Source organism: Dermacentor variabilis, chromosome 10 (assembly GCF_050947875.1).
Source record: "Dermacentor variabilis isolate Ectoservices chromosome 10, ASM5094787v1, whole genome shotgun sequence".
NCBI lineage: Eukaryota > Metazoa > Arthropoda > Arachnida > Ixodida > Ixodidae > Dermacentor > Dermacentor variabilis.
This window is the reverse complement of record NC_134577.1, coordinates 56637726-56649271: the sequence shown is the minus strand read 5'-3', so window position 1 is coordinate 56649271 and position 11546 is coordinate 56637726. Positions and strand designations below refer to the sequence as shown.

The 11546-nt window shown below is 46.5% G+C and overlaps 1 protein-coding gene across 1 annotated transcript; it reads right to left on the bottom strand.

Moving 5' to 3' along the window:
- Nucleotides 1–1283: 1283 nt before the first annotated feature.
- On the bottom strand, nucleotides 1284–7426 carry LOC142559547 (uncharacterized). Its single transcript, XM_075671128.1, has 4 exons — nucleotides 7181–7426; nucleotides 5077–5160; nucleotides 3767–3862; nucleotides 1284–2315 (listed from the first exon to the last, which is right to left on the bottom strand). The coding sequence occupies exons 1-4, from the start codon at nucleotides 7345–7347 to the stop codon at nucleotides 1862–1864; spliced, it is 801 nt and encodes a 266-aa protein (XP_075527243.1). The 5' UTR covers nucleotides 7348–7426; the 3' UTR covers nucleotides 1284–1861.
- Nucleotides 7427–11546: the final 4120 nt, after the last annotated feature.

Sequence of the window (11546 nt, the reverse complement as noted above, 5' to 3'; positions counted from 1 at the left end):
AACAGAGCATAAGGAATAGTATTTATGAAAATACTGTACAAAATTGCAAAAATACGCAATCAAATGCACTAGATGGGGCATTCGTGAACGGTACTAAATGAGCAAAGCGTGAGTAACTGGCAGCGGAACGTATCGGGGTTAGATATGGAGGCTATGTTATCAGGGAGATCATTCCAAAGACGAATGGCACGAGGTAGTGTAGATTAATTAAATGCATTTGTTTTACCGTATATGTGCATGAAATTGAACTGATTATGTAGTATGCGTGAGAAAGAGTGGGGTATTTGTAGCTGTAACCGGATTCGTTTATTAGTGTAAGTATATTTGTGGAATAAGCACAATAGAGCAATCTTGCGGCAGATCTTTAATTGTGGCAGTAGAAGGTCTAGCTTAATTCGGGGAATCCTTTCACAAGTGCCGATTTCGCATCACATAGTCGTGAGCACTTTAGGAATAAAAGAACACAATAAACGTCGTCATAACAGCTGTGCACAGATGGGAGATGCGGTAACGCTGCAACGTGGCTTGAAATCTGCTACGCCATTGCAACGCGCGGCGCAAACTGGTACTACGCAACGCGTTAGCTGGCGCTTTCTGAAATCGCTTGTGATTTAAAGCCATATTCTACGGCATCTTACGCCTCAAATCACTTGCAGAATGCACGCAGCAATTTTGTAAATCTTGAAATGTATTAGACCAAGTCTGCGCGTTTTGAAAACACGGAGTTTGAAGTGCGAGAGTGGAGCCCGACTGGGTTTCGCCTAGCCGATTTGGAGATGGGCCACGTCGAGCCAGCAGAATCTGATATTGGAAAATATTTGCCATTTCTTCTGTGCTGGGTGGCACAGAAGCCACATCAAGCGGGTTCCTCAGGGACAGCAGCGGGGCCCTCTAACAGGCTGCGCCAAGCATGGACTCGGTATGTGACTCACCACCCTTAAATGACCCAGCTTGGGTCCCCGAGTATGAGTCACGAAGTGTGCGGCCGCTGAAGAAGCAATTCCAAGCGTTCGCACGTACTGGCGCGCCACGGGTCTCTTCTCGTAGGCCAGCGCGTGGATGTCTTGCCAGCGCCATTAGATGGCGCAGCGTGATCAGAGAGAGAAGCGCGAGAGATGAGTCCGGCTTCATCACTAGGCAGGAGACACGTGACCTGCTAGGACGGTGGCAATACGTTGTGTCGCTACGTTACTGCATTACCGCCAACGGTCATCGTGTGACTGTTTCTGGCAAATGTTTTTACTGAGATGAGCTACCCAACATGACAAAGAACATAAACTTCATAATTCAGCAGATATTTATTGCCTTTTTCTACTCGACGGATAATAAGGGTTCACACTTCGTCAACAGATAAGAAAACAATAACAAAAGGAATAAACACTTTCGGAATGAAAGCCGTCAAAAACATTTCTAAAGAAGTTTATTCGGCGGTGACACATGATTTCTATGCAGGCATTCTTGGGCTGCACACGAGTAATAAAAATAAAGAACAGCGCAGTTAACTTTGCAGGGAACCTTATATTCTAGCAGTTGTTCAGAGCGCGGGATACATGGAATGAGGCAGGCAAAGCAAAGTGAAATAACAGCTCCTTGTCATCTAAGTCATTAACAAATTCTTGTCTTTCGAACATCGACGAGTTCATGTACTACATCCGGAAGCTTGCCCGCGCATGGTAACACGCATTGGCAGACATTGTTCTGCAATACCATTTCACTCTTCTTGCGGCAGGAATTGGATATTTTATTCCTTCAAGCGCAGAATTCCTACCAGAAACTCTTTGAACCCGAAAATGTCGAGTCTTCGCTAGGGCTAACAAACCTGCTGTTTGCCAAGGAAATCACAATCGCACGCGCAACGTGATCACATGAAATCAAGCGAGTGCGCGATAAGGTGGGCTGCCAGTCCAGAAATTTCCGGAAACGTGGCTGGGCACACACGACATTTGTGATGATCGAGCGTGAGATGTCTGTCTAAGCTTGCTCTGCGGACGAAGTGAGAATCGCACTCCGGGCACTCAAAGAGACATTCGGACCTGTACCTGCGGCGGTGAACGGCGAGGCACCGGCCCCTTTGAACGAAAGACTTGGCACATTCTTCGCAGTCGTAAAGCCTCTCGCACGTAGGTCGTCGGCGACGCAATACGCGCACGTCATGCGGAGGCGAAGACCCACCGGATCCCTCGCAAACGCACGTTCCCCCAGCCATCGGCGTGCTGGGAGGAGTTTCCAGGTCGTGCAAATGGCCGAAGACCTCGCCGCACTCATCGCCGACGCGTCTGCTTCCTTGGTGGTCTTGGCTACTTCCATCAGCTTCCCTAGAAGTGGGTGGATAGGCGGTCTCGGTATTTCGGAGTAGTCTTATAGGCGCATCGTTTTCACCGAAAACGAAGTGGATGGACGCAACAGCGTAGTCGTCTCATCGAGATTCCGAGCAACTAAATGCCACCCGCTGGCGGGATCGCGCATGGCATTTACCTTTGGTCTAACAGCGTATTGCGTAATAGCGTAATGTGAAGGTTGTGCGATCGTTCCCCACCTGCGGCAAGTTGTTTGTTCATCCAATTTGATTTTCATTAATTTATCGCTTCTTTATTTCATTTACTATGCACAAGTAATTTCCCCTGTGGTGTCCTTGGTGTCAGTGTTTGTTGGCTTCTTATGGTATGACCAATAAAAATCGGGTCCTTCGGTTAACCCCCTTTCTTCTCATTTGGTCTAACAGGTGCATTTTGCGTGAGTTCTGACATGCTGTCTCTGAGAATTGACTGATCATATAGTCAAATTGGCGGTTACACTGGGATGGAATGGTTACGCAGGAACACACATGTTACACAGGAACATATTACCCTTCACATTGCATTAATGACTGCTTCAAAGGAAATATCACTGTTTTTCCTAAAATTGGCTAAGGAACAGAGTCGGCTCGAGGACTGTACACGATGCGAATAGTGATTTTACGCTGAAATCTACGCCATCATAGATCTTTCCATGAGCAAGTTGACCTTTTCAGAGCTTAAACGAGAGACGTAGACTCGTGAAGTATTGAAAATCACGCGCTTCCACTGAACTGAATCACTGATACCGCTAAATGTACCATACAACAAAACTACAACAACCTCGGGAAAGTTGCTGCTCTGGCTACATTGAAAATAGTCTTTGCTGACACAGCTAAAGGTAACTCGGTATTTTTGCCCCTCGGAACATTTATTAACTTCTAACAAATGCCTTATATTGAAAAAAAATAAAAGCATTACAATGAGTTATCAACGAAAAAAATCCACTGATTGTGCGTAGATTCGCAGCCTTAGTAGCACCAAACATCTTCACTAAAGAGGAAACTTGTTTTACAAAAAAGTCCTTTACTCGACTGTTTACATTAGCTATTCACGTTAAACAAACTTAATATGATATTGTTTCATAGATTTAACACCTTCGGTATTAAAAGAAATTGACACGTCCTGAAGTATCATAAAATGCACTGCTAGACGCCTACTTGTCGCGCCAAGGACTAATTACTCAGAGAATTATGGATTACCAAACATATTCAGCCAGTCACAGTTTGTTTTACTACTTCTTAACCAACTGCTTGCCAAAAATATTCGACGCTCCCAGTAATTACGCTAGAGAAAGAAGTTGATATATTCAGTTCCATATATATAACCTCTCGTTCATTTTCCCACATTGCGAATTGCAAACACAAACCGTTTGTTATAAAACATTTTCTTTATTCCGATAGCAATTATACGGATGCGCAAAACGCACTCACGCAATCGGGACCGCCACAACCGCTGTAGCCACCACCATGACGTCCTGGCTTACGCGTGGAGTGCTCGGAGTCTCCACAGACGCCAAGTCTGTTTGGCTGCAAAAAAAGAAAGAAAATAAAGAACAAAACTAACCGATGGTTACGATACTCCCTTATGCGAAACTCCCCAATGCGATATATCGGCTGTCGCGGACAAGTTGTCTCGTGCTGCACATTGCAAACGGAGCGAAATGAGGCGCCTTCCTAATCAGGATATCGCGAGAGGCAGCGCGTGGGTGATGCATGGACGCGATTCACAGCAGCTACCGCAGACAGACCTCCGCTCATGCAGCGCTTTGTCATGCAGCCCACACACACGCACGCACCATCAGTGACCACACACGAGCGCGCTACTCTCGCGCGTATCGTGGCGGTCGTTGCCACAGAGCCCGTCTTGCGCAGCACTAAGATTTTCTCCTGACGCTCTCGCCATACCCTCCTCCGCTTCCCACCTCGTGCGCTCTTCGCTGTCGCCGTGTTTCGTACCCCCGCTGCACTCTGCGTTCGCTCGGTTACGTCGAGGGACGCCGACGTTAAATGCAGGAACGGAAGAGTAAAGACGAAGAGGGAGCGTCGTCAACGCTACGTTAAATGGCCTCGGTCATACAGCAAGGACAGGAGTTTACTACTTTTGCTGCTGGTGTATGTGCTGTCCGCCGGAACATTATAAGTACACTAGCGTTTCGGCTGACCTGCTGCGCGTGCGATCACGTGTTGGGCCGACAGGCTTGGCTGCAAACGGCGTTCCGCTATGCTCCTTCCTGACTTTCTCCTTCCTCCGGTGTCGGTGGCGGCGCGCACATTGTATGAAACTCTATGGGGGCGCGTACCCCTGCACAATGCAGCGAGCTCGCAGTTTCGTATTGTCCCGGGGCTCCTAGATTCGCATTAGATGCGCATGCGTCAAGGCGCCGCAGCTCGGCGCAGGAGGTGGACTATGATGAGGTCGGTTGATTCTTGCGCCACCGTAACCTGACGAACCTGGCGCCCCCACCTTCCACCGCCGCTGGATGACGCGCACGCTGTGCCAGACTACACAGTGGTCTTCAGGGTTTGCTCCGCGTGTCGTAATATTATAAAAAAATTAGATGCCAAGTATTTGCCTCACTGAAAAGCTTTGCCTGTGCCTCATGTTTAACTAGCAAAATTTTTTAACGCACCTTTTCATGAGGGCAAAGTTTCCACATTTTACAGCGAGCGATTTAGAAGTTTGTCGGTTCAAATGAGTTCTGACATCAGGCAATGGAGTTATGAACGAAAGCTTTGCTCACCTTTCTGAAGCCTGGACTGGCCCAACCTCTTCAGGTAGCTGGCGCTCTGAAGCTTCGGCTTCCTTAATTGACTCTTCGGTAGCACTTGTACATAGAGCCACATCAACATAAATTATCGATAACGTCATGTGATGCACTCGCATATTAACGCGGATGGCATTCATTGTAGCAGCAACGGAAACAGTGTTTTTTTAAATTTAATTGCGCAAACATGTTTAAGTACATTTTTATATTCTAACAGCAAACGAGCAAGCAGCGTTGTTGCTTAAGTTAGTTATAAATTATGGCAATGAAGTTAAGTTTTGCTCACCTTCCTGCTGCCCAGATGGCTACAGAAAGGCCATCAACTTGGAGCTTTAAAGTGAACGGAAGCATCAAACGGTCAGCAGTCGGGATAAGCAAAATACTATTTAGAGTATTAGTGAAAAAAACGCAGGAAAGTGATTGATACGACCTGATTCGTTACACACAGGCAGCGGTACAAGTAAGCAGTAAAGTCTTGAGGAAGAGATAAAAGAATAAGATGTATACAAATACCAAAGAAAGACAAGCACGCATGGCATACTTGAATAACTCGAGCAGGCTAGGTGGCGATTTGTCACCGCCCCGTTTCAAAGGTGATGTCAATAAACAATAGTCATCATCAATAGCGCCACCTCCCAGCGTTTAGGATGATGGCAAGCTTTGACTAAGCCAGCGCCGCACATCCGCCAAATTGTGTATGAACTATCAAAGTGGCTGTACAGTGCCTTCCACTGCTGTGTAGAGCGCACGAGCTGCAGGCTTCGCTCTGCAGGGCGACACCTGACGGCGGTTCCTGGATGCGAGATAGCGTGCCCAGGAGCATGCGCGGCCTGATAAACATGCAAAACTGTTTTTGACGAGTAGCGACGTTGAAAAGCGCCTTTGTTTTCCCTAGCCTGCACTCGGACTGATGGCGCTTGCGGCACGGCAAATGTCATATAGAATCAAGCGCATGGGCTGATAACGCGCGCCGGTCATTTCGCAACGAATGAAGCGCGCTCACGGGCTTTTCGAGATAACAAAGGCGCTTACGAACATGCCTTCTGGTTAAATGCAACACGCGCAAGATTGCACGCTTATTAGGCCACGCATGCATCTGTGCACGCTGTCTCAGACCCATTAATTGTTGCCAGGTGGCGTCCCGGAGATCAAAGCCGGCCGTTCGCGTGCTCTACTCAGCAGTGGACGGCACTGCACATATGCGTGCATTAGTACGTGCGGCGGTCTCGTGTTGGCTGGTGTTTGCAATTTCCCCAGTGTCGTTGCTAAGTACTAGCCAGCTGGACGCTGGGAAGAAGATTTCGCAGTCAAAAACCATCTTAGGGTACTACGCTGGCCACTAGCAATTCGCCTCGGACTGCGCAGCTGACTAATACGCATAATAAACAGGTGGAAGAAAGAGACTAAGAAAAAAAAGCCAGAGATCTCATGAGACCACTCTGTTAAGACGAGTATAAAATCTGTTCGCTTTACCAACCCACCCAACTTCGCGCACTTGTCTAAGATTTCCTACATTAGCTAAACGTCGCCCTATACATAAGCAGCAATAAGCGCGAGCTCAAACGGTAAAAACTACGATGTAATATTTTTCCTCGTTTTATTCTCTTGCCGCCTACGAAACACTGGATAACAGACTGACCAGACTGTGTACTCTAGAAACGCGCGAATGACCTGCTTTGCCACGACCCTAAACACGTCGCTTACTACGCATGCGCGAAACCTTTTAGCAGTTAACCGCTGTGTATGCCGTCTAAGTTCTAGTCAATTCAAGCCATATTTAATTTCTAATTTACTGCTCATGATTCTGACATGTTGACAAGTTACGTAGCAGTATTTACGCAAGATCTACAGTACATGGCAGAATTTTCTAAACACCCGTACGCTGACAAGCCCCGACAAAAAAAAAAAAAGAAACAGGACCTTTATTGCTGAAGGCACTTTCTGCTTAAGAAATTAGAAACTATTTGCAGCAAATAAAGATATTTCGGTTGAAACGGATCTGAATATACTATAGACTGCGCACCAGGTGGAGTCTGAGCGAGCTTAGTCCGTGGAAGACTTGAAAAGTGGCAGGCCTTACCTGAAGTTCTCTTCCACATTAGAGGCTTCCTCAGTTCCGGCGTCGCTTGTACTCGGCTCTGTGTCATCATTCGCGGGGTTCAACGGAGACGGCGGACCCGCATTTTTTTCTTCGGCCATTGCTGCACACCACCTCAACGAGTTCGCTACTGATTGACAATTCACCATGCAGCAGCATTCCGTTTAGAGGAAGCGTCTCAGCCGAGAAAAGACTGCAGTTTTATCGCCGAGGGCACACGAGCGAGCATCACTGCTGTTTCGTTAAAAAGAGCAAACTGTGTGAAACTAGTCGAAACTCTGTGCTCTCTTCCACGCCTTGCAGAGGGCGCCACAACCCTCGGCACAATTTTCGGACGTTGTCGGCATGCGCTCCTCATGGCAAGACCAGCTTCTATATTGCCACGTGTTCTTATCTATCTTTCCCGGAGACCGGCTTTCCCTGGCTAAAACCAAGATGTTCAAAGTAATCGCCCAGAGCAAGACGGGCATCTCTGTATCGGCATTTTGTCGAACGTTGTCGCTGCCTTTATCGGTGGTTCATGTTGTCGCCGAGCCTTGTGTAATCAGATTGTGTGCGCGAGGAGAATAGTGGTGTACATTGGCAGTAGTTACGTAGGCACCAGAGATTACGCTAGAAGGCTCAATTAGTCGTGTTTAAAAATAGCCGATGAGTCTAATCCGCATATCAAATTTTTCTACGATCGAAGTCCACGCTCGCCGCTGCCGTTGTGCATGATTCTCAGCTGATTTTATGGACACACGTTCTCCCAATAACGAGTTTTTGGGACTAACAGTTGTTCCATTGTCTTTTTTTTCCACAGTCACTACAATATGACATGTCCTCTGTAATGGCTAATTGCTTCGCAAGCTCTATTTTCCCAACTATTTTTCGTCAGCACCATGTTTTAGGAAATCCTCCTCTCTCCACCACCCACACCCTCCAAAAATAATATTAAGTAAACGCCGTGGTCATGTCAAGCGGTTTATAGATGGGAGATGCGGTTACGCTACTGCAGTTTGACATCACCTTTCCCACTGCAACGCGCCGCGTCTTCGACATGCGCGAATGGGAGCTATGCTAGTCTTTAGCTTGCTCCCTCTCAAACCGCTTGCGATTTCGAGCCACCTTACACAGCATTTTGCGCCTCACGTCATTTACAAAATTCGCTTAGTGATTTCATAAGTCACGAAATGTAATGTTGAAGAACACTCTGCATATGTTCGAAACTGACGCCAGGCGGACAGTTCAGATCGTTCTCGTGGAAACGACACAAAGAGACTTCGCCGCGAAGACCTTGTGGTGCGTGGCACCGAAAATGAAGCCGCTGAGGAGCCGCTCCTCCAGCATACGCTGTGACTGCTGCGTGTGCTTCGCAGGCCTGCGACTTTTTTTTGCGACCGACCAATTGTTGTCTTCGAAATCTTGTCAAAGATATCAGGGTAAAGTTCGGTACAAAGAAAATTACGGGCCCACGACATAATACATCCAGTAATCGCAGCAACCCATTTCAAACTCCGTAGCAACCTCCGTTATTTCTAGTACCGTTGCTAAGATATTGCTGCAATTACTATCCATGGAGTGACCACTCTCGATGGAAAGCTATACATTTATTATATTTAAGGCCCCTTTTGTCCTCTTAATGGAATCATTCTGCGACATTGGCCAATAATGGGCTTATACCAATATCCCACACGCAGTCTCGAAGATTTTGGTTCCGGCCAAGATTGTACATATTACAGAAAAAAGAAAGTAATTTATTAAAATTACAGTTACTTCAAAACAGGAATGTCATGGACTGCAGTGACCAATTAGTACCTTTCGGAAGAAATTATTTAATTACTAGGAAGTAATCAAGGAGAAGGGAAACCGAGGGGCACGGTTTTTCGTAAGTCACAACTAGATGAAGCCAACAGGACAATGACAACAAGGAAAGCAAATGAGGCATTACTTGTTTATTTAACGGAAATGTGTAATGTCTGAAGAAATAATAAACTGGACAAAAAAAGTTGACGGCGCACTCATACTACCGAGCTGAGTGGCGACGGTAACGCGATTAGCATTCTTTGTCGCGACAGGTATTTGATTAGTAATTATACGTGATGGATTCTCGCGATGCTGGAACTAACGAGATAGAAAGAGGGTTCTATGGTAAATATAATTGCAGGATGTTTACGTTAATGTGGTTTAATTGCTTTGTATGTATTCTTAAATACGGTAAAGCATATTCGAATATATGGAGATGATATGTATGCTCTACACATTTGTACAGTTTAAAACTGAACATGCATCGGTTAGGCAGCACTAGTAGACAGTAGAGCAACTTCCCATTTGGGCTGATCGCGAAGAGCACAGTGCGATGGAGAGAGAAGTACGATGGCTACGTGTGAGATCTGAGTGCGTGACTTTGCGGACAAACTTGTCCACGAGCACACACCGCCGGTGTAGGGCATAACCACAGCGTCATGCTACTGCTAACAGTTTCCTCTACTGTCGCGCCACCTCGCAACACAAAGCTGAATCAACATGTTGAGCTACATTCGGATGCCACGAGGCGGCGAAACTCGTTCTATTCAGCTCGAACGCGCAGGGCGAATTCGTCGACGGATGGTTCATCAATTTTGGGGGAGGCCGTTCCGAGACATGGAATGCGAGACTACGTGCACCGAACGACAGGAATCAGGCTTCTTACAAACATCACCAGGGCGCGCCTCTTTGCTGCAAGTGGCTGTTCCCGCTCTTGTCGCCATCTGCGCGGCGCGAATTACAATAGGCGCATTTAACCCATCCATGCATTGGCTTAGACGCCCTTCGCTGTTCTTGATTAATAGCAGTTTGAAAAAAAAAGCCCTTAGGTGTTTTACGTTAACATCCATCAATGATACTACCGAAGACTTTCAAACGATGAGTCGCAGTTCGCCTACATCCTGCCAGTAGTAATTAACAGCAACTGTAACGAATGAGCTAGCTAAAAAAAAACATTCAAACGAAGAAGGAGCGTTTGCAATGCGGGAAGTGGGAATGACACATTTCTAAAGTTAGCAGACGGAAAGTCAGCCGCATGGGATTGAGATCAAACACAACTACGGAATGTCCCAACTACGGCAGAAAGGGGCAGGCGAGACAGAGTAGGCGGCGGGATAAAAATAATTAAGGTGCGGGTAGATTCTTCATGCGCAGGAATCAGCCAACATTGAGATATCTGGGAGGGACATTTGTTTTGAAACACAAATATTAAATTTCACGGTGACATAACATCATGACATTGGTGACATTTGTGTGACTGCAATTATTAGCGCTACGGGCTTGCTGAGATTGCTTCAGTGGCCTAAACAACTCATTAAAAACAAATCTAGTGAAATTGTTAATTTTTTTGCTGTTGGCGTTTAATATAAGTCTTAACTGAAGTTAACAACGGGTACACATTGATGATAGATGGCATTTTGAGCAAGGAAACCTTACCAACAGCCTGAAACAGCAGAGTATGGAAGCGATGGGGAGAACGTAAAAAAGGAACGCCAATGAGAACCTACAAAGCTATATTATCAACGGTGTGTTCCTGAAAACAACGTTTGTACCATGCGTTTTTCTTAGGCAATGCAGTGCTTTGAAACCTCGACTGTGGCACACAGCATAATTCCATTCTTTGAACTGGATTACTAGAAATGGCTGGGACGTTGAACATCGTACCTCAACTCCATTTTATTCACTTCTTTATAAACTTCTCAAGGACATTGGGATTTTTCTGACGGAGACCGGCGGACATTTACCTCGGCCGCAGACATCCAAACAACAAGGGGAAGGATCTCATAAGGGTGATGACTTTGAGAAGTATCAACGTACTTCAGTAATTCCACGCCTGTAATGCTACTTACTGCAACAGCAGTAGAATGCGATAGCGGTGGCCCGTCATGTTTTCAAGAACAACCAACTGCTTTGTGGCTCGCGCAGCGTCATTTTGTTAGAACAATTGTACTGCGCTAGCTCAGTGTTTAGATCCGGCTCTTATCTCCGCATTACTGTTGGCGCACGGGCTCAATCCCCAGTGATGGTAATGGTTAGAGCGTGGTTTGATTTTCGTCATGTGACCAGGATAAAGTAGTCAGGCAAACTGATGGGCCAGTCGGTTTAGAGCGGGAGAGGAGGTCGTATGACGTCGGAGTAACTGCGAAAATTCGGATGGACAGAGCCAAACATGTTTCCAGCTGTTAACTGCTTCTACAACAAAATAACACCAATGACCCCACATGACGAAGAGAGAGTTCATCAAACATCTCGTTTATTTCCTGAGAATGTCAACCATCGTATTGTGACAGCTCTATGTACCTTTTGTGTTTGCGTCGCAGCAAGGACTTCGAGATGCGACGCG

Coding starts and splice junctions, on each gene's coding strand:
- LOC142559547 (XM_075671128.1), bottom strand. CDS start 7,347: ATGGTGAATTGTCAATCAGTAGCGAACTCGTTGAGGTGGTGTGCAGCA. Junction 3,863..5,076: donor CCAGTCCAGGCTTCAGAAAG/GTGAGCAAAGCT, acceptor CTTTTTTTGCAG/CCAAACAGACTTGGCGTCTG. Junction 2,316..3,766: donor GTTGTGGCGGTCCCGATTGC/GTGAGTGCGTTT, acceptor ACCCACTTCTAG/GGAAGCTGATGGAAGTAGCC.